The sequence below is a fragment of the Ictidomys tridecemlineatus genome, chromosome 1, assembly GCF_052094955.1.
Source record: "Ictidomys tridecemlineatus isolate mIctTri1 chromosome 1, mIctTri1.hap1, whole genome shotgun sequence".
Taxonomy (NCBI): Eukaryota; Metazoa; Chordata; class Mammalia; order Rodentia; family Sciuridae; genus Ictidomys; species Ictidomys tridecemlineatus.
Window position 1 is genome coordinate 42,380,296 of NC_135477.1, and position 27,356 is coordinate 42,407,651.

Here is a 27,356-nt window from a genome sequence, read left to right on the forward strand (position 1 = left end):
CTTTTCAATAAGTACTCAGCTTGTGGTAATTTGTTAGAGTAGCACAAATGGACTCAGACACTCCCCCATTCTCTCTCCCACACTCCTCGGCAACCAACATTCCACTTTCTCTATGATTTTTGACTACTCCAGGTAACATAAGTAGAAGCATACGTTTGTCTTTTAAGTGGAATCAATTTGTCTTTTTGCATCTGGCTTATTTCACTTAACATAATGTACCCAAAGTTCACCTATATTAAGAATGAATAAGACACTACAGCATGTATGTGCCACATTTTATTTACCTAATCATCAAAGGATACTTGGGCTGTTTCTACCTTTGGCTATGGTGAATAATGCTGCTATGAATGTGGGTATATACATCTCTCTTCAACATCCTGCTTTTGATTCTTTTGAGTCTATACCCAGAACTGAAATTTTAGATCACATGGTGATTCCATTTTTAATTTCATGAGGAGCTACTATATTGTTTTCCATCATAGCTGCACCATTTTACATCCTTGCCAACAGTGGACAAGGGCACCAATTTTTCTGCATCCTTCCCAGCATTTATTTTGGGTTGTTTTGGGGGTTTTGTTCTTTTTTTTTTTTTTTTTAAAGAACAGACATAGATGTGAAGTGGTATCTCACTGTGATTTTGATTTTTCACTTCCCTGAGCTAAAGATTTTGCACTGCAAACAAGTCTAGCCTAACTAAACTACAATTTAAAAAGTAAAAAATGCTCATACTCTCAAAATGCTATTGTTGGGCCAGGTGTTGCGGTGCATGCCCATAAATCCAATGATTCAGGAGGGTGAGACAGGCGCATCACAAGTTTGAGGCCAACCTGGGCAACTTAGCAAGACCCTGTCTCAAAATAAAATCCAGAAAGAGCTAGGAATGCAGCTCTAGAGAATTCCTCTACAAAACCAGGAAAGCTCAAATTCTTTGTGGAAGAGTACCCCTAGATGCATTATCCAGTACAGTTAAAACAAGCAAACAAACAAACAAAAAAACTATTTTGGCTAGAAGCAATTTTTCCTATCCCTATGATAAGACCCCTCAGGAAGCCCAGCTCCATTCTCACTATGTGAAACATGAAATTCAGAACAGAAGAGAGATATCAGTGGCATCCGTGTTTCTTACCCCAATCATGTATTAATATTTCCTGGGAAATCTCAGCTCCAAAGTCAAAAAAGAGCTAACAAAAATTGTTAGAGTGCAATAGGCATTTATCTTTAAAGAAAATTATTGTGAAAATAATGCTCAATGGGGGCAAACTGCTAAATTAAAGCTTGCATTTGTCATATCACCTAGAACTGGCTGCAGAAACAACAGGCTGCCTTCTACATATTCATCCCCGCCTGCTGAGCAATCCTCCTCCTCCACTGCTCACCTCAATCATCAAAACAAAACAAGTACCAACACTGTGCAAAATCATCTATCCAGACTTTGCTTCAAAATAATCCAAAGAGTGGGTGGGGGGAACAAATGAAATTAAGATCAGCTATGAGTGAATAATTTTGAAGCCCAATGATGGGAATGTAAGGCTCATTACATTTTTCTATTTTTGTATTTCTCGCCATTTCAAAAAAGAAAATTTCTCTAAAGAGATATACCATTTGAAACATTTCTGCAACCATATGAGACAAACAGCAAGCAGCTGAGAACAATGTTTCACAACAAGAACACCAGGCTTATCAAAGACAACCAGTTTCAGTGAAGAGTCCAGACTGGCACCCTGGTGCCCAGAGTAGCTGACATCCTCCTTTCTGCTCCATGAGCTTAACAGAGGACTGTGCATCTCAATTCTCAGGTCTTACTCCACACTGCACAGAGGAAGATGGCAAATCCCAGCCAGGACCTAGCAAAGAGGGTCAGGGCAGCTTGGGCCTGACCAACGTGACCAGTCTCCCACCTGTATTGCCCAACCAGGCTCTCATTTCCTGTTTCTGGTTTTTCCCTGCTGTTCAGCCCCAGTGCACACTAACTGAAAAATGATTAACTCTCAACAGCACACATTGCCAATTCTGCAAAACCCTGATAACACTACAATGCCCTTCAACCACTACGTGGACTTGCTGCAATCCTGAATTCATGAACTCTGCTATTTGAATTTACTGCTATAATGTGAGAGTAGGCAAGTGAGTACAGCTCCCCAGGAGCCAAGAATCTGTTCTAAAAAAGTTCCTGAAGAAACAGAGATGACCAGGGCCCTCAGCTACAGCAGCTTGAGGACAGCTCTGCTCTAGCTACAAAAATCTGGATGACAGTCTGAGGTGAAGGAAGAACAGCCAGCAGGGGTGAAGCCAGTGCTCCAGTGTACCAAGTGTTAAGCTGTCAATAGCCCAGGTGGCCTTCTATCATTCACCTGACCTGGAGAAGTGGGGGAACAGGCCAGGTGGGTCCAGAGGTTTCCCTCCAGACAGGAAGCAATGCAGGTCTGGGAAGCCACACATGATGTGGACAAGGCATAGTTCTCCCATTAGGAGGGACCCACAGGAACAACAGTTGCAAGGTCCAGCAATGTCCTATTTCAGGAGCAGTGATGGCACTGTTTGTGAAAGGCTATTCTAAGCACAGCAAATGACCTGGGGTCAAAGGCCAAGCCATTGGATCCCCCCCGTCAATGGCCAAGCCATTGGATCTCCAGAATAGAACACACTGAGATGAATTCCCAGGAGATGATGATATAAAATAATATTGAAAAGCTGGGAAGTCTTAGTGAGTCTGCCTAGTTTTCAAAAGTTCCAGTCCAAACAGGAACCACCAAATCCACAGACACTGTGCTAGTCAGCTTTCCATTGATGCAACAAATACCTGAGATAATCAGTTCATAAAGAGAAAAGGTTTATTTTGACTCACAAATTTGAAGATTTTAGTCCATGACTTTTGGCCCATTGTTCTGGAGCCTGTGGTCAGAAGCAGCACATCATGGAAGCAGTATATGGCAAAATCATTCACCTACCAGCCAGAATGCAAAAGAAAGAAACAAGAAGAGACCAGGTCCCACTAACTCCTTCAAGGGCACCCCTCAATAAACTAATACCTCCACTAGGCCCTACCTGTGGAACAGCACCTAGGCTAGGGATCAAGCTTATAACACATGGGACTTTGCGATCTAAACTTTCAAGAGCTCAACTACAACAAATACTAATGGTTGCAACCATTAAAAGGCTTATGGTTTAAAAGCATTTTTAATTATCATGTCCCTTATTGTCCTCCTGTTCCTCTCCTTGGACCAATTCTACCGCAAGACACACATGATGTATCTCAACTTTTTCACCATCTCCAGCCAGTGACCAATTTTTCTTCTTCTCTTTAAGGCAAGAGTCCTTTAAAGAACTACCAAGAGTCTCAGTTTCACTCCCTCACTTTCTGCTGGCTCCTTTGGCCAACTCCAGCTGAGTTTCCATCACCGCCCCCACTCTCACCCAGAGCACAGTGTCTCCAATCAAGGTCACCAACAACCTCTACGGTGTCCAAGCCACTGCCAGTTTTCAGTCCTCATCCTGCACCACCTCGATGAGGCATAGTTGACTGCTCCTTTCTACTTCAGAGACTTCTATAACATGAGCTCTCCTGGTCTCCCTTTTACCTTAGTCCATCCATTCAGCCAATTCTGCATGGATTTTCTCCTCCACCTAGCCTCTGGCACCCCAGGATTCAATATTCCAAATTTCCCTCTCCTCGGTCAACATGCTCACTTGTTTTGATGTTCTTCTTAGCCTACTCCTTCCTCTGATAATGACCTCCACCACGATTACTGACAAAGAAAACTGACATACACTATGCTCCCTCTCACCCATGCTTGGCTCCAGTCACGTGGCCTTCTTTTGATCTTTGCAACTGCTATTATCTCTGCCTGGAGCTTTTTCCCCCCAGACTCCCATTTGGCTGCTCCTTCACTAATATTCATATCAGGAGTCGTGGTCCACTCCTAAAGTCCCAACTATCTGGAAGGCTGAGGCAAGAGAATTTTGAGTTTGAGGCTAGATCTCAGCCCCCAAGTCACCTCCTCAGAATGCTCTTCCCTAGCCTCCCCAGCCAAGGAGCTTCTCCCTGCCTGCTTTCTAATGCCAGGCTAATCCTGCTCTTGGTAAACCATAAGCATCACACAGTCAAATGCACATTGAATTTGAATTGAATTGACAAGTACCATACTGTCTTCATTTCATTGGGAGCCTTCTGAGGGCAGGAAAGATAGCACCTGGGCCAGAGCTCCAAGCCTTCCTGAAACCCAAGGCTGAGTTAGGGGCCCTTAATCCAGCTTTCAATCACCTTGACTCACCCATCACATTTGCTGGTTCCAGAGCCTCACCTAGGCAGGGCTTGGCAATCAAACATATGCACAGAATCATGATTCATTCATGAAGGACTGCACAAGAAAATATGATTGTTCTCCTATACTTACCCAGAAGACAATGTTGTAGCTGAAGAGGAGGTACTTGTACCAGCAGCTGACCTCGGCATTCGAGTATCTGTAATAGTGCATCTTCTGAGAAGCAGGACCTGCAAAGAGATAGCAACTGATGAGAGCGCAGGTTTAGTGTTAAGGCATCTGCCCAAAACCTGCTCCTCAAGAAAAGAAAAAAGTTGAGGCTCATACAGATTCCAGAAATCTCGGGATTGTTTCTCTTTTGTCCTTTTGCTAGTCCAAGCACAGTCTACTACTAATATCAGCTATGTATGAGGTAAAAATCAGATTAGGTTGGCTTTTGAAAACAAAATTAGGAGGAAATTTTTAAAGAATGGAAAATTAACAATTTTTAAAACGTCTTTTAAGTCCCTGGAGTTCTGCTTGGAATCATCCCAAACATTCAGCTCATCACCTCACGATTGGCTATTGATTTTTCCACTTCATGCTAAGGAAACAGGAGTTCAGAAAGGTCATGTGACTTGCCCAAGGACAAGAGAGCAATAATAGATCTAACATCTGCACCAAGAGCAGCTGACTCCACACTCCATATCCTTCCACACTCCAGAGCCAACCAAAGAAATGAGGAATCAGAGCCTGACCACGAAGAGTCACATTTGGGAAGAGGAAATGAAAGGTTAGGCAGGTTTGCATGATCCAACTACAGCCAATACATAAAGCCAGAACTAAGGTTCCATATTCATTTACCTATTATCTTCCCAAGCTCAGCCTGCACAGAGGTGAGGGCCCAGCACCCTGGCCTGGGTAGAAAGACCCCAACAACCCATAGCTGCCAGCATCTGCCTCCACCCCTTCTTCTCTGCCTTCTCCCTATGACCAACCACAGCTTTGGCTTCTTGGGGCTTATAATAAAGCTTAGACTATAACAACCCCTGTGGGAACATCCTGTGACCTACATTTTGAAGGGTGGTGACTGCTGATTTTATCTGAGTCCATTCCCCAAAATCTGTCACAATCATACAAAAGGGGGGATGGTCCCAAGGGAAAACTCTGAAAAAACACCTATATTTTTTTCCTTTTTGAACCCCAGTGATAATCCAGGTGATCCCTAAATTCCTCTACCATCCTCTGGTGGAGAGTGGTGGGAAAGGTGAAAATCTCTGCTGCCAAAGCAAGGCTTATGCTGGGGAAGGAGAGGATGTCTAAGCTAACATTCAGGGTCAGGATCTGAAGCTCACTGAGCAAAGCTCCCTCCCCAGCCCCCTGTTCACCTCCCACCTTCCCAGAGTAAGGGGAAGCCAGCTAGAACAGGGATCAGGGCCAGAACAACAAGGCCAGTGAGGACACAACCCATCCCCAATAGATAGTAAGAAATCAGCACCTGCCACCTTTGTATATTGTGTGAAGAATGACAACTTTCAAATTTTTACATGGCAGAAGCCATGGAAGCCCTGCCACTTTGCTGAGACAATGGTGCAGAGAAGGGACAAGGAAGCACATTCCTCTGGAAGTGGATCGACCTCTCAGTCAACCCTCCTAAGGTATGGAACCGAGAGGCTGTCTAGAGCCCACCATTCATTCACCCTGCTCTCGCCTTCCCAGGAGGGATGGAAGAGAGGTAAACGCCCTGTTGGAAGAATCCAGTCTGTCTGACCTCAAAACCTAGCCAGGAAGGTGTCAATCACCCAGCAGCCCTGTTTCCTACCCTCCTACCACCATTAGAAGAATGCTTCCACAAAACTGCCCTGTAAGAATGAGGCACAGCCATCCCAGTGCCCAAGGACTCTGTGATAAGGACACACCCTTGAGAGGCTAGAACATAGCTAGACACATGTGAGGTGCTGCAGGAAGAAACACAAGGATCTCAGGTAGAGACAGAGGCATCTGTAGCAGGATGGCCTGACTCTATCAAGGCTTTCCCTCCTGGGGCCTTGGTATCTCCAACTAAAACAGGGTTTTTATTGACTAGTCCCTGATACCACTAGAGTGATGACCCCAGCTGGAACCAAGATCATTTATTCCAAATTCAGATTACAGCACTTCTCACCCCACAGCCCAATTCAATTTAGTAGGTCTTGGCTGGGCCTTAAATCTGCATTATTGACAAGTTCCTCAGAAAACAGGGACATGCTTCCAGACATGTGGCCAGAGGACCAGGTATCAGCTTGGGTAGGGGCTGCAGTTGCTTTGGGGATCCTCTGAAAGTAAAAGAGCCTTGTTGGTTGGGGTATAGCATACAGACTGAGGGTCAGGAGAGGAAAACTCCTTGCAGACAATTAACTACCCAAAGAAACTAATATCCATCTGTTTTTGTATCACCAATTATAGAGCCCCAAAGCACTGGGGATTTTTGTTTTTGTATGGGAATATTTGGTGGTAGACTATAGATGGATTCAGACATGTAGGGAAAAAATTAAACCTAAAACTTGATTAAGTTTATCACAAAAAACAGCAAACTCAGCTGAAAATGTACCACAAGGCAGGAAAATAGTGGTAGAAACTGTATCTTTTTTTTTTTTTTTTTAAACCTACAAGACAATCCTGTTCCTTGGAATGCAAAATGTACCCTCTTCTTTGAGGTTCCTGGAGAAGGCTGAAAGGCAGATGGCTCTTCCCTTCCCAGAGCTGGCCTTAAAGACATGGAAGGTGAAAGAGCTGTGCAGACATAGTACCCAAATGTTTAGGAATCCTAGAAAGTACCCTTTTGCCACCAGAAAGTGCCCTTTAGCCAACCAAACCAGAATCCCCCCTCTCTCCCTGACTGTAGTTCCATAAAGAAACTACTAATAAATTAACAAATAAACCAATTCAGTTTGGGTGACTCATCCCTGTTCCGCTTGCCCAGGGTCTTTGAGACATGATTATTCTGTGGTGACACAGGGAATCTCACCCTTAAGATCCCTTATCTCCTACAAGTTCATCCAGTTCAGTATGGAGAACAGATGCCCCACAGGAAACCTCACAGAGTTGCAAACAGCAGGGAGACTCATGCTGTGGAGCATGGAGATTCTCCTTCCACAGGGTACCTGGCTTCTCTCCCCACCTGCTTTACTCTCTTCACCCCACAAACCACACAATCAAACAAGAAATAACTGCTTGCACAGATGCTGGGGCCCAAAGCCAAGTCAGAGAATCCCAACAGCCAGACCTAACCCAAAATGACTTCAAAGTGAACATGGTCATTGGCATCTCACCTTATCTGCTAACCAAGTCATACTGAAGGAAAGCAGAACTTGGCCCTCTATTATTGATGTGTCCATTAACACCTATATCATTTACCTTAAAGTACACACACACACACACACACACACACACACACACACACACACACACACAGACTAAGCATATTGGCTTCCTACAAGTAGATGGACAAACTTTTCCAAAACTAGTTACCACCCCAGCAGAGAAGAATCCAAAATCTATTTTGTGTGCATATAAAACAATTATTATACCTCAAACTGTCTCAATTCCAAGAACTTATTAATAAAAAAATATTTATATGGCAAATACAAGGCACATGTTTGTCATTTCATCAACTTCTCAAAACAGGGCCAAAGGTAGAATTATTTAATAATGTTGAGACAACATATCAGCAATCTGAGGAGAGTTAAAAAAGCATGTCTTGGAAAACAGAGTATCTCAGTAGGTCCATGTTAATCATCTTTTTTTTTTTAAAATAAACGTGGGTTGCTCTTCTTTTTATAGTTAGAGATGAACAGAATGCCTTTATTTTATTTGTTTATTTTTATGTAGTGCTGAGGATGGAACCCAGTACCTCACACATACTAGGCAAGCACTCTGCCACTGAGCCACAACCCCAGCTTAATCATCCTTTTTTTTAAAACAGTATTTGGAATTTAATCCATGGTTTCATACATGTTAGGCAAGCTCTCTCCCACTGAATTACACTCAGCCCTTTCTATTAGACCTTGTCTCAAGGTAAAATAGAAGACAAACTTAGAGACAAGGTCTCTCTAAGTTTCCCAGGCTGGCCTTGAATTTGCCATCCTCCTGCCTCAGACTGAGTAGCTGGAATTATAGGCATGTGTCATTGTCCCTGGCCTCATTTTCTGAGGCAACAGGGAAAAAGTACAAGACTACTCAAAATTCCCATATGATTAAAAGAAACTTTAAAATAATAAAGGATACAAATAATAAGTGATATGCAACTGTAGCACTTATGAAGTAGGATAAATACAACACATAAACATTGATACTAAATAAAACAAGACTCCAGTTTTAAGTAAATAATGGATACAAACATTATGAAATGGAAAATCAATATAATTAACAGATAAAACATTATTTTTATTTTTAATTTTTTTTGCAGGCTAGGGATTGAAACAATGGCCTTGAACATGTGAAACAAGCGCTCTACCGCTGAGCTATATTCCCCCAGCTGGAAATAAAATTTAAACAATATCCAGAGATACTATTTCACACTTCTTAATTTAATAAGATAACCACCACTATTGCTGGCAAGCATGTTTGTATCTTGTTGGCAGCAGAGAGATCTGTTACTACCCTTTCATTTAACACCCCCAAAATCTGGTCATACCCTTAAACTAATAAATTCATGACCAAGAATATGCCTCATGAAAATAAACCATGAGAAAGAATACACACTATGAAATGTGAACATCACAGTTTGCATGATGGAGCAAATTTGTAAGCACATGGGTAAAAAAGGCCAAAGTGGAATACAGGAGCTTGAAAATGGGTGCATGGTATGTGGCCTTTAGGTGATTTTCCAAAAAGGTTTCCACTATCACCCTCACCATTTCCTCCCTGGTGTTATAAATGTAAATAGAAGCGACTGCTGGGGTAGGCAGGGTGGGTGGTGACAAGCCCTGCAGTCATCATAAACAGGGCTCCTGTCTACTTCTGTTACATTAAGCTGTATCATTCCTCCCTACTGTCCATTTGTAATTTGAAAAGTAGCACATGCTCAACTGTAAAATATTTGATCAGTTCAGAAGTGTGAAAAGTGAACTGGCAATGAGAACCCATTCCAACATGGCTTTCTAACTGTTTGACCACAGCTCACAATATGAAATACATTTCATGGGTTGAGGATGACTAATTTCAGTGTAGAACATTTGGGATTGGAGCTTTCATATCACCAAAAAAAAAAAAAAAAAAACAAAAACAAAAAAAAGAAAGCAAAGCAAAGTAAAGCAAAATGAAATACGTAATACATTTGACAAAAAGTAATCCAGTGTGCACAAATTTGCATGCACAAATTTAAAATGATTTTCCTGAAATAATACTTCCTCTTTTCACATGCTATGCATTTTAGATTTGCTCTTATTTAAATTTTTATCAAAATTATATCTACATATAATCTAAGAACTAACTATTGTAAAAACTGTGCTGAGAAAAATAGTAGACCCTAGCCCCACCCCTAAGTTAGGCCTCCTCTCCTAAGGACATTCAACTTCTAGATGACTCTTGTTTATACCTACTATCTCTTAGAAATGTCTGTATATAATGTTTGAATTACTAGTCCCTGCTTTTCAAATTGGGACATTACCTGTCTACTTCCTACCCTGAAGATGAGGATTTAACTAGACTGCCCTTGAACCGACCTTGCCCCTGAGCTTCCCTTCCCATATCTGACCTTTTCCATCTCTCCTCTCTCTAATGATAAGATGTAGAAGTGGCTAGAGTAATTTTCAGAGCTGATACTACAAAGTTACCATACGGGTCATCAAAAAGAGCCAAGTAAACCACAATTGTCTGCTTTTCCCGTGCAATTTTTGTTTTCTCTGGAGTTATTCTCATTTTTGTTTTCTTTAATTTCTATAATTTACCAATAGTCAATCTCAAATTCATTTTTCCCATATTTTTATTGATGCATTATAGTTGTACATTACGATAGGATTTGTTGTAACATATTCAAACATGCACATAATATAACAATATAATTTGGCCAAAATCAACCTCAAATTCAATGCCAGGTGTCTAAATCTACTCTGAATAAGTTCTTACACACCAGCTATTCTATCTCTAATCCCTTCCAGAGGCTTCTGAGCTGCTTCCATCTCACCTGATGCCTAGGGCTCCCTTTCCCTTTTGGGATACAGTCTTCAGAAGGTCTGGTCTTTGGCTCACCTTTGTGAAGAAAGGTTTCAGTGCAAAAGGCGAGTTTTTCTGACCGGGTATATCTGAAAACATCTTTGTGCTCCTTTCGCCTATGCTACATAGGTGCTCTATCCAGCTAATATCTTCATTATTTTTTTTCTCCCAATTTATTAGTGCATTATAGTTGTACATATTGATGGGATTTGTTGTTACATATTCCTACATGCACACGAAATAATAATATTCTACCTTCACTCTTTAATGAGTTTGTGTATACAATTCTATACTGAGAAGCGATTTCATGGACAACAATGAGGCATAGCTCCACCATCTTCAATATTCTTCTAGAGCACTGAGAAGCCCCAAAGTACTGATTCCTTATCTTTGTATTTTTTAAAATATTTTTTCGATATTGATGTATCTTTATTTATTTATTTGTATGTGGTGCTGAGAATTGAACTCAGGGCTTCATACGTGCCAGCCAAGCACTCTACCTCTGAGCCACCACCCTAGCCCCCCTTATCTTTGTATTTGACCTGTTTTTTTCTCTCTGTGAACTTACAGGATTACCTAGCTCCCTAGCTTACTGAGATTTCAGAGTACCGGTCTATGTCTACCTTCCACCATGTGGCTCAACATTCAGAGGACCATTCCTATTTAGAAAAAACAAAACAAAACAAAAAAACAGCTTTCTAGTCTAGGAATGTCTTCCTTGAGATTTTATCACTTGCATTCTTTGTTCTTCCTTTCTGCTACAGCTTTTAATGGATATGGGAAGCCTGGCTCATTCTTTCTTTCTTTTTTTTCTTTTTTTTTACCTATTATCTGTCTTTTCATCTTTTTGCTCTATTTCCTGGAAGACTTCCTCAACTTTGCCTTCTAATAATTCTCTGATGGTTTTGCTCTGCCCACATTTCTTAATTTTTAAATAACTTTTGGTTTTCCACATGTGATTTTTTTCATAGTATCTATTCTTATTTCATGTATGGAGTATTTCTTTAACTATGAGTATATTTCTGAGTTTTTTTCAAAAATTGTTTTCTCTAAATAGACTGTTTCTTTCAAGTTTTTTCTCCCCTTATTTACTTTGCCTTCTTTCATGTTAGTTACTTTCTTAACATGCCTACTAGTCTTTAGTAATCCTCATGACTAAGGTGGATGATGACTAAGAAGTTAACTTGGAAACGCTAAGTCCCTGGGCAGCTAAGTTTCTGTCTAGAGTGATCTAGCTGGCCTTTTGCTGGGAAGTCTCTCTTATCAGCATCATTTGTTTTTTCTCTTTTCTTTCTAGGCTGGTTAGTTTTCTCCAGTGAGATTGGCTGGTTATTTATTTATCCAGTTATTCATTCATTCATTTGTTTATTTATTGGTACTGGAGATTTAACCAGGGTCACTTTACTGCTAAACTACATTCCCAGCCCTTTTTTATTTTTTATTTTGTTACAGGGTCTCACTAAGTTGCTTAGGGCCTTGCTAAACTGCTGAGGCTGGCCTTGAACTTGCAATCCTCCTGCCTTGGCCTCTCAAGCCTCTGGTATTATAGGTGTATGCCACCCCTATGGGGAGACTGCTTTTTAATCACCAAGGGATTGGATATCAGTATTCTAGAAGCCAAATAGGGTTAGAAGATTGGGGAATAGAGGTGATCTTCATATGAACCCTCCAAAATACTTGGAGTCTCCAAGACCCTTGTTTTTTTTTTTCCTTCTGCAGAATTAATCTCCAATATCCAGCTGAAAAGTGGGAGAGGCAATCACCCAGCATCATGGAGGAAGGAAAGGAGACTAGGTATGTAACCACATCAATTGCTTTCAAACCATCATATTACCCATCTTGGATGCTCTTCATCCCCTCTCACCCCTCAAAATAATCTGGTGCCATCAATTCTTACATTTAAACTGGAATACTTGTCCATCAATTCCTAGTTTGCAAAAGTTTTCTTGCTGTTGTTTTCTTTCTCATTCTACCCATGCTCATGGATTCATTTTTTAAAATCCTCCTTAACTTATGTGAGGTTTTCAGAGAAAGTAAAATTAGGTCTGTTCAATTCATCATTTTTATCCCAGAAAGATTTCAAAGTATTTTTAGATGCTACTTTTTATTTAGCAAAGTATAAAAGTCAAGAAGAAGAATCTATCACCACATTAAAAAAAAAAAAAGGGCAAAAGAGACTTTGTTCATGCAATTAAGGTGAATAATCAACTGGTCTTAAAATAGGGAGATTATTGAGTGGGTCCAAAGTACAGTCATCCCTCTGTATCTGCAAGGGATTGATTCTAGGACCCCCTTGGAAAACAAACCAGAGATGTTCAAGTTCCTTATATAAAACAGTATATTATAACCTTCACGCATCCTCTAAAACTTTAAATCATATCTATATTATTTATAATATCTAATACCATGTAAATGCTTTGCAAATGTTGTTTACTGTATTGTTTAGAGAATATTGCCAAGAAAAAAAGTCTATACATGTTTGGCACAGATGCCATTTTCCTTTCCAAGTATTTCTGATCTGTGGTCATTTGAATTCTGATACAGAACCCACAGATACATAGGACCAACTGTAATTACATGAGCCTTTATAAACAGAGCTTTCTCCTAATCAAGTGCAGAAGCATCAGTGAGAGAGATTCCAAGCATGAGAAGATCTGATGTACCTTTGGCTGGGTCTGAGACATGGGCCACCTGCAAGGATCAGAGAGACTCCAGGAGTTAACCTCTAGCCCTGGCTAGCATCCAGCAAGGAAGCGGGGACCTCTGTCCTACAATAGCAAGGAACTGAATCCTGCCAACAACAGGAAGAATGAGCTTAGAAGTGGATCCTCCCAAGTCTCCAGAAAGAAACACAGTCCTGCTGACACTGTGATTTGGGCCTTGGGAGGCCATAAGCAGAATCAGAGTTGAGTTTTGTTGTACTTGGACTTCTGACCTACAAAAACTGTGAAATAATAAACATGCATTGGCTTAAAGAAAAAGGATGGATTGGAAAGGCAGAAAAGGAAAGACATCCAATTCAGAAGAAAAAAAAAAAACATTGGGCCTTTAAATTAAAACCTAAGTTTACAAATTTGGTGCAGTGGTACATAACTATAATCCCAGCTACTCAGGAGACTGAGGCACGAGGATTGCACATTCAAGGCCAGCCTAGGAAACTGAGCAAGATCCCCATCTCAAAATAAAAATTTAATAAGGGCTGGGGATGTACACAGCAGCAGAGTGCTTGCCTACATGCACAAGGCCTTGGGTTCAATCCCCAAAACTGCAAAAACAAAACAAAACAATCATCACCACCAAAAAAAAAAAAAAAAAAAAAACCTTGAGTTTACAGAAAAGTTCATTACCTTTTTACAGATCAGCTCCATACAAACATTACCCTCATCAACTGACATTCAAGAAGCAACTGTTTGTTGAGCTTCTCAGCCATGTTAAAATCTGGCTAGTGCCTAGCTATCCCACACCCGAGGGAGTTGGGCCCTTGCTCCTCAAGCTGGGACCTTCGGAGGGAATGGCAGCCACTTGCACACTCTCCTTCAGGGTCTCCTTTCCCCATTAGCATCTCCCCATTCTGACCTGTCCTCTTTGGACAATATCTGTTTTAAAATTGGTACTGACTCTCTGGTCAGATATCACCACCAACAACATGAATTTGCGGGAAATGCAAAGTCTCAGTCTCCCTCAATGTGTACTTTAACTAGATCAAAATTTGAGAAACTGAGATACCAGACTCATTCCTAACACAGATACACAAATAAAAGCGAAGAAGACAGAGACAGCCTGCCAGACAGACTGAGGCACAAAGGGAAGGAAGTGGAGAAAAGGGAACTCAGTGCCACACTGCCTGACCTTGCTGTAGCCAGTAAAGTTCTCAGTGAGCTCTGTCCTGAACTAAAGCTTACCACCCTCCTAAGAGGTGGTTACACACCTAGCATCCCCTCCACTACTGCTCTCTGCTGGTGGCTCCACTGCCTATTATCTTGCCACTGAAACCTATCCCAAGCTCCAGGCATAAAAGTTAACTGTGGACCAAGGAGTGCCATTTGGATCCCTCAGGTATCTCAATCAATGTGGCTACCAACTGGGTTCCCTAAGGGCACCTTCAATCACCTCCAATCACAAAACCATCTGCTCAGAAGCTGTTCTTAACTGCTCCCCTCCTCCTCCCAGGGACCCATAGGTCAGTACTTCATTTCCTTACAAGAAGGTCTGAAGGTCTCCTACCTGGCTCTCCACCTCTTCTTCCACTCCTCCTCATGCCCCTCTCTTTTACCTGAGGATCAAGTGATCTTAATCACAAAATCATGCACCCACATTCTTAGTTAAAATGGGCACCACCCCTCCAATTTAATCATCCTTGCAATCTCCCCTTCTCTCTATTGTCCAGAGACAGCCATTCACCAAGAATTAACTTTTCACCTTGCCTTCAAGACTCCCAGTACTGGCAACTGACCCAATCTCAGGCCCTACCTAATAGGAAAGGGCAGCCACATTCTCAACAGAATTAGGGCCTCTTCTGCATCTTTAAGCAGTACAACTTAGTCCCTGGATATTCCAACCATCTAAGAAGGGGGTGCCTCAGGGCCCACTGGGCACCAGAGAACCTTCACAGGCCAAAGGAACAGATAGCTTCAAGGGAGATGCCTAGGCAGGGGGTAGATGGGCATGGAAGGGAAAGGGGCTCCAGCAGGCAGTAGGAGAAAAAGTATGATGCAGGCCAGAGCAGGCAGCCCACAGGAATCTCACTGAGCTGACCCAAGGCACCATCACACTCTGAGAGGCAAAGAAGGGGCTCAGCTCTCTCTGACTCACTCTCAGAGTCGAAAGTATCTATGTCCTCTGCTGACCCAGTCCCCAGTTACCTAATACCCTAGACTTAGGGTCTACCAGACAACAAGGCAGCAGACACTCACTGGCATCAGGAAATGTGACTACACTGTGGGAAGGAACCACAAAGTTATACAGAATTTGGGGTGAGCCAGCTTCCTTCATCACAGGGTGACAAGCAGTGCTTCAGAGTACAGCTATGGGAGAAGGTAGGCTCCCAGGATCATCAGGCCCTTGACCACCAGCCCTAGGATATCTTCCATGTGGAGGTTCAAGAGAAGCTGGGCCACCAACTCTGAGCCACAGATCTAGCTTGAGGTTCTAAGTGAGTGGCTTCCTGTAAAAACACTGAGCTTGGCAAATTAAGCATTGTAAATTTCCACACCAAAAACCCACAACCCCAAACCTGCTGAGTTTCACAAGCATCAGGGGCCTCTTCACTAATTGATGAAAGAAGCTTTTGCCTCCTTCAATGCAGTCATCAGGAGAGAAGCCCAGGGAGGGGTGGACAGGGGTCAGTGGAGGGAAGCAGGAAGGGGACTCTGCAGGAGAGGTTGGGCTTGAAAAATCACTAATCCAGTGATTTTAAAACTTACTATTTTTATTATTTTTTAAGCTACAGAAGTCTTTGTTCAAAGAAACTCTGACCCAGAAACCCAGCTTGGAAGTAGGCAGAGTTCAGGTCACTTTTCTCTGCAGGTGACTGGGGAGAAAATGGAACTCTGTGGGGTGACCACACAAAAAAAAAAAAAAAAAAAAAAAAAAAAAAAACAGCTAGATCCACATGATACCAAATTCCACAGAACATCCAAACTGATGAAGGACATGTTTCCAGAATCCCATTGAGTTCAACAGGGCTGGTATAGACCTGGAAAAGCATATTTTCAAAGAGCTGTCCTTCCCAGCAGTCAGTCTAAAGAAGCCTCCACTAGCCATATCTGGAACAATCTGAGAATCAAAACAGACAAGAATTCTGAGTGGATTCTAATACACACATGGATAAACAAACAAATGGGAGAAAAGAAAGATAAATGCCAAAGAATAAATACAGAAGGAATTATGGAATTACATCTTCACCATTCAGCAACCATGACAGATATAACCCATTCTGTCAAGGATGGTCAACAGATCCTAAAACTTGCTGATCAAAGTTCGATGGGAAACAGCACATTTCCATAGTCTCAAATTACTCCCCATAGGGCACTTGTTAATTACAAAAAGCATCAAAGTAACTTAGCAGTGGAGAAACACAGCCAACAACACAATAAGCAAATGATCACTGCTAATATCACTAGTAATGAGTCAAATTGAATAAAGACATCACGTGCCTCCCCAGGGGAAGCACCTATGACATAAACTCTCTTGTTGAAAATGCTTAACCTGAATCTAATCATGAGGAAACATCAAACAAAGCCAAATTAAAGGCGATTCTACAAAATAAGTGGCCTCAAGTCAAAACATAAAGTTTGCAGTCCTTTTCATTGGGGTGGGGATGGGGGTGGGGAGGAAGCAGACAAAACATAAGGCAACAAACAAGCCTCTGCAGAGGACCCCAGAGGAAATTCTCAGAATGATTATTCATCAGGCAACTCACTCAACTGCACCAGCAGCTTCAGGGTATTACCTGCCGGCCCAGGTGAAGCAGGGCCTGCTCATCCACAGCTGCTGCTCCACCCCAACCTCTCAAAGGGGTGAAAGAAGGATGGCACTTTCCTGGCTTGCAAGTTTATTTCCCACACCACTTGCCTTCTGCCAACCCAGATGAGGCTGCCCACTCATGGGAAGATTTGGAGTTGACACTGTCATGGTGCCCTGTGCTCTGATAATCATGGCCCTGAAAACTTAAGTCCAGGTCAAACCCCTATGGACACAATCCTTTCACATGCCCCAGGCAAAAGCACATGAGAGTCTCTTTCTCGGCCAGCTGCACACAAATGTGCCACATGTGGGCCTGTTTACAGCAGCATCTCCAAGGTGAACAAGAACACAGAAGGCCAACTTGTTGTGCCTCAGGACAACTGTGGGACAGAGTCCCATGTCCACTCAGAAACTCTCAAGGGAGGACCAGAGGGCCAAGGGCAGCCCAATTTAGCAAGGCTGCAGACAGCCTGCCCAGCAACCCCTGAGTACACAGCCTGGCTTAGCAAGCCCATCAAGGAGAAAAGGCTTTGTTGTGGGAGACAGCACCTCAGGACTTGTTTCTACATGTTTGGGGTGTAGCTGCATGCCATGAACCCAGAATGACTCTGTGCAGACAACTCTGACTCAAGAGTAGGACCTGGCTGTGGGACGTGGGAGAGGATTCCCACTCCTAAATGCAGGGCCAAGTAGGTGCTGAGCACAGGAATGGGTGCAGCAGAAGCTCATCAGGAAATGCTCCACAGTACAGCTGGTTTAAATGTGAACCAGCTGAGAGCACTGCCTCTAGAGGAACATCATTCTGGAAGCAACAGTGGTGTCTGGCAGACAGGGACATTCGGCCATCCAACCTGGTGGCTGCCACTGTCTCAGGACACACTCTGCAAATGCAAATCATCAACAGAGTCCCCAGTATGCCCCCAGTTCTAGGCCAGAGGCCTAGAAAAAAAAAACAGTTAGGAGAGAACCACTCCCAAATACTACAGGTTCCAAGAATGGATCCCTTGGGCCCAGCACCTGTAATCCCAGACAGGAGGCTGAGGCAGGAAGATTTCAAATTCAAGGTCAGCCTGGGGAGCTTAGTGAAACTCTGCCTCAAAGTAAAAGCTAGAAAAAGGGCTGGGGATGCAGCTCAGTGATAGAGGGCCCCTGGGTACCCCAGTGGGAATGGGGGGAGTAGCCTATGGGTCTGTTCTGCTTAAATGACTGGATTTTGCTGGTTATTGAGGAGCTGCTCCAGTAACTCTGCTAGGATTTGACCTGCATGCCTAATGGAGACTTGAAATGTTTTCTTTGTGTGTGTTGCTCCACCTCTCTTCTCCTACAAAGGAAACTACTTAAGAGAATTTCAAGTAATACATATTTAGTCCTTTCCTCCATTTATTTCATGGCTGAAAGGCATAAAGGGTACTTATGGATGTTTAAAAATCTTTGTATTCAAACTACATAGTCTGCTACAATATACTGTGTTAAGACAAACACCCCAGTTCACCCTGAGGAAGGCATTCTGGAGAACACCCAAACTCTACCAAGCAGTTCAGGGTGGGACACTTTTCAGCCCAAGGCAGAGCCTGACTCCCAGACTCCTACAAGCAAAGAAAAGCCTGGGGTGGGGCGGGGAGGAGATTTTCAAAGCTAAAAACAAGCAAGCAAAAAACCTTCCCAATGAAGTTATGAAAAGTGAAAAGGGGCAGAGCTAAGCAAAGCTATGTGATGTGTTGGAAAAATGTCAAAAGAGAAACCAAATAGGAAGGGGTTTAAAACTGTAAATCAATAGTGGGAGACTACTGACAAGGACTGAGAGGAAGCCAGTAAGAGATCAGCAGAACAGCTCCAAAAGCAGAGCCCAGAAGGACAGGGATTCTCAGCAAATGAGCAGGGGAGCTGGAGTCTCATCCCCAGGGACCTAACTGTACCTCCAACCCTTCACCAGAATATAGGAGATGCTAGTGTGATCAAGACAGTCACATGTCTTTTCCACAGCAAAGCTACAACAAAATGTAATTTTATAGTCCCTCTTCTGAATTATTTATTTGAACTTCAACATACACCAAAATATTTTTATGTAGGATGCTTTGAGTTTCAATAAAGTGAAAAGAACTGCTACAACCTGATTCTGATTCTGTCCTCCAGCTGGACCAGACAGAGACAAACGGGATAGGACAAGTGACACCAAATGGCCTGGAGAAGCTCCAATTACCCACCTCAACTCTATGCCCCAAAAATGAACTCACCAGTAGGCTTGGAGCCATGGGAGCTTTGGGGTACTAGCCCCATCTCCAAGACACTCCTAGTGCCCAGGAATACCTGTGTGTGCTGCATGCCCTAGGAGAGGGGCCACAGATATAGGAGTCGCCAAACTCATCTTAAGTGGACAGTTTTAAGGAAGGCCAGAGGGTAAAGACCACAAAACCACAAAACAGACTGGTGGAGAAATAACAGGGTAGGTGTATGAGCCAGTGCTTTTCAAATGTGAAAGTGCATGCATATCATATGGGAATCCTGTTAAAGATTTGATTCAGCTAGTCTGGGTGAGGCCCCCAGGACTGCGTCTCAACAAGCTCCCAGGTGATGCTGATGCTGCCTATCAACAAGCCTGTGGGAGGCATTCTGAATAGAGAGGATGGGAGATGCCAGAGAACAAGCCACAACACCAATGCACAGGAGGAAACCAACCATTAAGTGAAGCATGTCCTTACTGTGCACTGATTTACAAGGATGCAATCAGCTTTCCTTGAGAAACACTTTAATTTTGGAATTTGTTGGTTATCTTAGGGTATCCCACTGGATTGTCACAGGTGTCTTGCTGTTTTTGCCATGCTGGGGAATCAAATCTGGAGACCAGCGAATGCTCTGCAGTGACCAAACACTGAGCCACAGCCCTAGCCATAACAGGTTATTTTTATTCCCATTCCACCACTGCAAACGCTACTCTAACCAAAAGATGAGCAAACCCTGCCTCCCTGTTCCTTGGACTTCTTCCAAGACCTTAGGCTTCCAGTGACATGCTGGCAGAAACAGAGCCCAGTAGTGACATGGGCTGGTCCCAAAGACAATGAAAGGAAAGCAGGAGGGCAGCAGACACAGGAGGTCTGGCAGATAGTAGTGGTTAGGGCTGGGAAGACCAGGGGATGGAGGCTGGGTGGGGAAAGGCAGATAAAGGGCCAGAATCCCATGCTGAAGGAGCAAAGGAATAGCAGCAAAAAAACACATTTTGTCTCCTGGAACCTGTGAACAAAACAATGAAAAAACTGAAACTGAACCCCCATCCCCCGCACACTAAGGTAAAAAACAGAAACTATTTAAGTACAGAGGGTATCTTTACCTTTTCATTTCTACTTTGAATCATCTGTCTTCACTTTGGCAGGAGATAATAAAATGTTTTCCTTTCCTTTCCCCAGGTCCCCCTTCAAAAGAGAGGGGTGGCTATAATATTGAATAAGAGTAATATGTCATTTCCAAGAAAAAAGCCAAGTTGAGGTCTAAGGCAAGACTTTACCCAGGTCACACACAGCCCTTGAGAACTGGCAATGTGTTTGGGTTCAAGGTGGCAGGTTTCCAGATCTCAGTTAAGAAGATCATTGCAGTCCCTCAAGAATCTGACAAAGAAATGCCCAGGAAAAGAGGACCTTTGTTCATCCCATCTGAGGGCATTTTCTTCTAAGATTCTGAGCTGGCAAGAGAGGTTCCTGGCAGTGACTGCCCACAGGACTAAAAAGGTCACAGTTAAAACCTTTTGAAAGTTCATCTGAGCAACCTGTCCTCTGTCTTCTAGCCAGAGGCCCATGCCAAGTGGTCTGGACTGGCCAAAGTCACCCAGGGAGCCAGTGCAAACCCCAGGCTCTGCCTCCATGTGCTCTTTCCTGAGCAATGTGTGTGACCTTTTCCATGCATGCAACTACCCTCTCCTGGAAAGTGGCATCTGTGTTCCAGCTCTTTTTGCTTTGAGTCTCCTGGATGCTACAACATTTGCTGAAATGAGGACACCCCAAGGTGCAATCCTCTTTGTGGCCGAGACTTGCTTCCTAATTTGTAAGACTAGGCTGATTAAAAAAGTCAGATAAGACAGCCAGTCAGGCTGATCTACACATGGGTGGGTTTTGAAAGGTTAAAGTAAAATTGTTCTGTACAAAACAACTCTATATTTCAAAGGCTGGTGACTATTACAGATTCTAGGACAGTTCAGAAAGCAGGAGAAAGAGAAAGCAGGGGCAGGTACTCCAGAAAGAGATATCATATGGTGGGTGACAGAAGTGGCCCTTGGCCCAACCTGTGACCACACATGGCTGGAGATAGATAGACCCCCCCAGAGAAAATGTTCCTTCTGCTCACCAAAAACTGGGAGGAGGAACAAGAGAAATTCAGTGTGAAGGGGGAGGGGCGGTTCCCTCCAGATGAAAAATCCTCACAACCATAGAGATGAAAATAAAAAGAAACTTTTCTCAACCAACCCCGCCACTGGTGGCTAAGAGCTCTTTCTACATTGACTTCAATGATGATCACACTATGCCCAGGAGTGGCTTTTTCTGCCAAGGACCAGAAGGCTAGTTCTAGGGTGTGTGTGATATTGGGGGGGGGGGAGAGAAAGAGAGAGTCTCTTTCTGTCATGTACACACTCAGTGGCCACAAACAGATGAGACCTCTTTCTTCACCTCTGATTCATAAGAGGGGCAACTCTGTAAATAAAGGAAAACTCGGCATTGCAGGGAAATGGGGTACAGCCAGGGGCTGCCATGCCTTTGCCTCAGCAGGCAGACTTCTGTCGTAAGGGCTTCCGCTGGTGCAGCGTGCCCGCCGCCTGCTGCCCGCCTGAGATTCAAGAGCCCGGAGATGGCAGAACAAAGGAAAATGGCTGTGGCTCAGTCAGCGGTGGTTGCTGGCTGGGCTGCCAGCGAGCAGGCTTTTCTGCAGTTGAGTGCTGGAGCAGGGATGAGGGACACCGGGAGAGTACAAAGGAAGGTGGAGGCCCTGTGAAACTCACAGCAACCCAGGCACGTGCCTGGCCCCCACCCAAGGGTGCAGCTGGGCCAGGGGGGATGAAGCAGAAACATGCTCCCCAAGGCAGCAGAGTAGGTGGCAGCTGGGCCCCTGGCACTGGAGCTCCTTCCAGTAAAAAAAAAAAAAAAGGGGGGGGGGAGAAGGGATCTTGACAGAGGTACCCACAAAGGGCAGGCATGAGGGCACAGCAAGGCCCAGAGTTTGAGAACAAGTGAGAGGTCCAGGAGTGGCTCAAGACAGTCTGGAATGGACCTCTAAGGAACACAATGGGTTCCTGCAGCCAGCAACTACAGCAGCCCTGGCCACTCCCTCTCCTCCTTCTCTAGTCCCCACCCCCCAAAATCCACAATGGAAGCAACAGGAAACCAGGACAGAGCCCATGAATAGCTCCACTGTCAGTCCCAGGCCCCACCTCCTCAGTTCCACAGGTCAGGCTTTGCAGCCACCAGAACACAATAGAAACCTCTGTGCTACTGGGGCCCTTAACAACAGAGCTGCTGGCATGGGGAACTCTGGACTTCTCAGGGGGACTGCGTGTAACTGCAATGGTGAGAAGTTCTCTGCATGCCAGGACAGAAGGGCCAGGGCAGGAAAAACCAGGGCAGGGATAAAGGCCAGGGTCTAGTGAGGGGGCTATCTGACAGCCAGCCTTAAAATCTCCCTGTTTCCTGCCCTGCCCTTGTTGTGGTCATCTCAGAGGCACACAGTGGCAACAGCCAGAGTTCTTCCAGGGCAGTAGAAACAATCCTCCCTCCCTCCCCTAATCCATCCCAGGAAGGAAAAACTCTTGTGCCTTACCCCCTGTTTCTGCTCTGAAAAGAAGTCCCTGCTCAAAACAGAAAGCCCATCTCCTATTTACCCAGGCACCTTTTACATAGGCTTTTAAAATCACAGCATGTTAGGCAAGTGCCAGTCAGTCCCAGCAACACAGCAGACAGGATACCAGGGACCCCAGAGCAGCAAGCCTGATCCTCACACTAACCCCTAGACCTGCTCTTCTGAAAGCAGACCAGCTCCAGCCTGGTTCTCAACCAAGGCGCCCTCTCTCGCTCTGGCTGCCTCCTCACACTCCTATGTCACACTTTTGGGTGCACAGGCCTCATGACCCACAGGGCTCAGCCAAGGGACACAAACATGACGCTCATGGAGACAGGCAAGCCTGAGGTGAACCAAAGACAGGCTGGGATGTGAACCAGACTGCAAAAATATAAGATCCTTTCAGAAGAAATCCTCAGAAACTTCCATTCTCCCTCTTGGAAGGAGTGTTTCCTTCCTGTTAAGCACCCAATGCCTTAATCTCATAGCCAGCCAACATGTATGTGATACCCTGCAGAAACAAAACACTGAAAGCAACTTCAATGTCTGTCAACAGGGGACTGGTGAAGTGAGTCAAAAGTCACTATTCAGCAGAATGACCTACTGTTTTAAAAATAATGGACTAAACTCTACTAAAATGGAATAATCCCAGGATAAATTTTAGAGTGAAAAAAACCAGTAAGTGCAGAACAGTGTAATTAGTATACCACCAAGGGAATAAGCTAGAGAGGAGTACAGACATGCCTGACTAGGCACAGAACATCTGGTGACCAAGGGCCCCCTGGGGCAGGAGGGGTATGTGTATGCACAATTAGGGACAAAGAAAATATGAATTTTCATTATATCTTTGCTCTGTGTTTTTTATCACATATATATTTTTTAAAAATAAAAAGTTAAACCTAAAGTAACATTTAAAATACCTAAATTCTGTGGCTGGAGGCACAAAAAAACTTTACCTACAGCTTTGCAGACAGATTGTGATACCTCTTGAGAACAAGGAGTAGAGAGGGGATGGGGGAGGGGAGGCAAGAAGAAAGGGAGGAAGAAAAGATAGGGCAAGGAGGGAGGAGAGTGCCAACCCCCAAGCAACTTGGAGTCCCTGCTTACAACTCCATCCCAAGTCCCAAAATAGTAAATTTGCCTAAGAAGAGCACAAACAGGCTCTGATAAAAGCAGAAAAGAAATTATGCCAAACCAAGGACCATCTGTGGGACTCAAGGTCCAGGCACTAGGTGTGTGTGTCTATCTGTCTGTCTGTAACCCAAGCATTCAAGCAGGGATCCTATAGGGCCCCAGTCATTAGTCAGGCTCAAGGTCCTAATGTTATAATCCCATCTCCATTTTAGCAGCTAAAGAAACCTATTTCAACAGATTTCTAGGCCTGGCCCAATTCCAAGGACAAGCTAAAAACAATTTCTCCAAAATCCTAATCCCTTAACCACTAAACTCCATGTACCTTCAGGAAATGGAAGCTACAAAATGGAGTTGTACGATGCATTTGTATATCTATCTCTTGCTAAAGAGATACATATATGTTGTTTAAAAGCCCTCTTTAGCTGGCCTATCAATACTCTGCACTCAGAAGCACTGATGTATTTCCTCCAAGTGATATGGCCCCAAAGGAATAATTCAAAAACAGTCCCAGACTCTCCTGCTGCTAAGGGATATGACACAATGGCCATTAAGTGCCAGGAATGGCCAGACCATCTGGGGAGAGAACTGGAGGGCAGGGAATGGCCATAAGCAAAACCTTTCCATGTAAAGAATGCTCCACCCTATCCCTAGGGATACCAGCACAGGCACAATTTCCTAATGGTCTCAAGTTCACAGGCTGCTCAGGCCAGAGAAAGGAGGCCAGAGAGAGGGCAGGTGCATGTTTGGCTCCCCCTTTTCTAAGATGCTCTCTGATGACTGTTATGTGTTCAACAAGTAACCTCCAAATTAACAAGCACAAATGAGAGCTCACAAGCAGAACCACACTGGCATTTGGAGCCCTCAGACTTCAGTTTGGGGGAACAAGTTCCTGATCCCCTGGATGGGCTCAGTGTAAGTCCTGGGCAGGTCTTAACCTGAAATCTCACAACCCTGCATGAGACCAAGTCCAGCACTTCTCCAGTCCCATCCCCACCCCTGAGAGGCACTGATTCTCCATAGTATACCTTGTGACACTGAGGCTTGCACCTGCCCCCACCACCTGACCTGTCTCCCAGAGGGAAGCTCCAGGACTACCCTCAGGCAGCTCAGGCTCTGAATTAAACTGCCCATCCACCCCTGTGCCTGGGCACACGCCACTCCCTCTTCCTATTTTTCTCAGCATCCCAGGGCCATAGGGAATGAATCCCCCAACACCACACTGACTCTTTTCTTGGCATCCCCCCTCAAAACTTATCCTGTTTACACACTGCTTGTATTTCACAGGAAGCAACTATCACAAGGAGACAAAGCGTGTGGGAGGCAGGATGGTTGTGGAGAGCAGGGCTGTGTCACCATTCTTCCCCTGCAAGGGTGGAAGCCCAACACTGGCCTTTGGAAGATAGATAGGTCCTTACAGGCAGCCAACAGGTTTTCCCTACAAACAGGCAGCCTGGTTCCTATAACGCTGACTTCTGAGATGAGAGTGGCCAAGACCAAACATACTATCTTCTCAAGGAGGCAGGTGGGAGCCTGCCCTGATTGGTAAGGGGCAGAGTCTGACCAAGTAAGTGGAAGGGCAAACAGAAAACCAGGGGGAGCATGGCTCATGGAGCAGAAGGAGCCAGGCTGACTGGATGCAAGGATCCAAAGGCCTCATACAGGGAAAAGAGCTGTGGGGTTATCATAGGCAGCACACGCAGTAGCTCACACCAGGAGGGCCCAGAACAGAAAGTACCCTCAGTCTAGTCAGAGAGAAGATCTGCACAGCACCTCCCTGGGCCCAGCTCAGAAAAAAGAGAGAGCACTAGGCTGAAAGAGGGGTGGGGCACAAAGTTGTCAGACCAGTTTGCTAGACCAGACCTGGGCAGCAGGAAATGCAAGCAACTCAGTTTTGGAAGCCTGGCAGATGGAGCTGTCCAGAGAAAAGTGGCAAGGGTTGGTTGGCCAGCAGATCTCGCTGTGGGAGATTAGTGGGCTCCAAGGAAATGAAGACCTAGACTATAGTCTGGGTCTTCATTTCCTTGGAGCCCATTAATTCCTTGAAGCTCCCTACTAGCCTGCTTCCTGGGTGCAGCAGGCTAGTAGGGAGGAAGCCAAGAGATAAGGAACCAGTAGATGGTGAAAATAAAAAGACCAAGGTTCTGGAAACAATGAGGGACCCTTATGAGAAGGGACACCCACAAAGAAAGACCACTCCTGTGGGACAGGGGTAAGTAGTCATGAGCTTAGACTAGAGCAAGAACCATGGACAAGCTAAATACAGGTCACTGCTGGCCATGAAACACTGAAAACAGTTCTGTCCTTCATCAAACTTTTTAGTCAGGTCCTCTGAGCCCTCTGCTGAACTAGTTCTGACCTTGGGCTTCTGTCTCTATCTTAAAAGAGCCCAGTATTACCAAAAATCCTGCTGAGTTGGTTTATTCCCAATATCCAATCAAGTGCCTCATCTGCCACCATTCACTAGTTAATATCTAATCACTTGGGCTTACCTTCAGCAAGAATCCTGTTACATCATTTACAAAAAAAAAAAAAAATCCTATCTTCTTAGAAATTTTCCAGGTCCCCCACACACTGCTCCTTAGCTGTGAAGTCCCAGTCTTCCTTTGTTGAATTTGGAGTTGAGCCCAATCTCTCTCCCTTACTAAAAATCCCATTGCCATTGTCCTGAATAGTTTGCCTAAATGTTTAAACAAGTGCCAGAATAATTTTTTTCTTGAACCATTCAGAGCTCCCCAAAGCTTCCCAGACCTATCAACTCTCACCCTTCACCCAGTGTCCCCTACACTTCATCTGGGGTTAGAGCTGGCATCCCCTTCCAAGCCCCAGGAATACACCCCTTTCTGACTGGGACAAAGGACTGAAACAAGACTACTACCCTGCAGGCTGGTTAGGCACCAGGGAGATCACAGAGATGGGTAATGGTTACTCAGTGGGCATTTACAGCCTCTCTGTGGAGCAGAGAACTGAGCACAGCTAAGTGTCCCTCAGACTGGGCACGTACTCTTGCTGTCCTGAGCCCCACCACAGCCTGAATTGCTCCAGTGAATTTATGGCGCCCAGTTGTACCTTCCTGGGAGGCCCCAAACTGAAAGTTAGGTGACATCTTCTTCTGATGCCTTAAACTCAAGACCCTGCCTAAGGACTTTGTGTCCTTGGATATGCTACTGCCCTAGGCCCTCACAGGATCAGGACTCTGACACCTCAGAATACAGACAAAAAAGTCAGGGGCACTCACTCCCTTCAAGATGCTGTGTGGGTCCCTCTCCTGAATGTCAGAGTTGTGAATTCCTCAAAGCCTCTTTTGTGAGTGCTCCTTGAGCTCTATGGCATACATGAGCATAGGCCCAAGAATTAGCACACATATTCAGGGAAAACCCAGAAAGGGTTCACCAGCCCCTTGCCCTGGCCCCTCCCCAAATCTTACCCATGCCAAGAGCGGAACTCAGGTCTGCCTAATGCCAGGGAACAAGGAGTCTGAGGCAGCACTAGGGGCCCACCTCCTACTAG

General features: G+C 44.4%; 1 protein-coding gene across 1 annotated transcript in view; it reads right to left on the reverse strand.

Annotated features, from left to right (window-relative positions):
* Tspan14 (tetraspanin 14) overlaps positions 1-27,356 on the reverse strand; it is a 57,606-nt gene that overhangs the window by 25,184 nt on the left and 5,066 nt on the right. The window contains exon 2 of the mRNA XM_005338552.5: positions 4,395-4,492. Coding sequence (XP_005338609.1) covers positions 4,395-4,475 — 81 coding nt within the window. The 5' untranslated portion in view covers positions 4,476-4,492. The remainder of the gene's footprint in view (positions 1-4,394; positions 4,493-27,356) is intronic.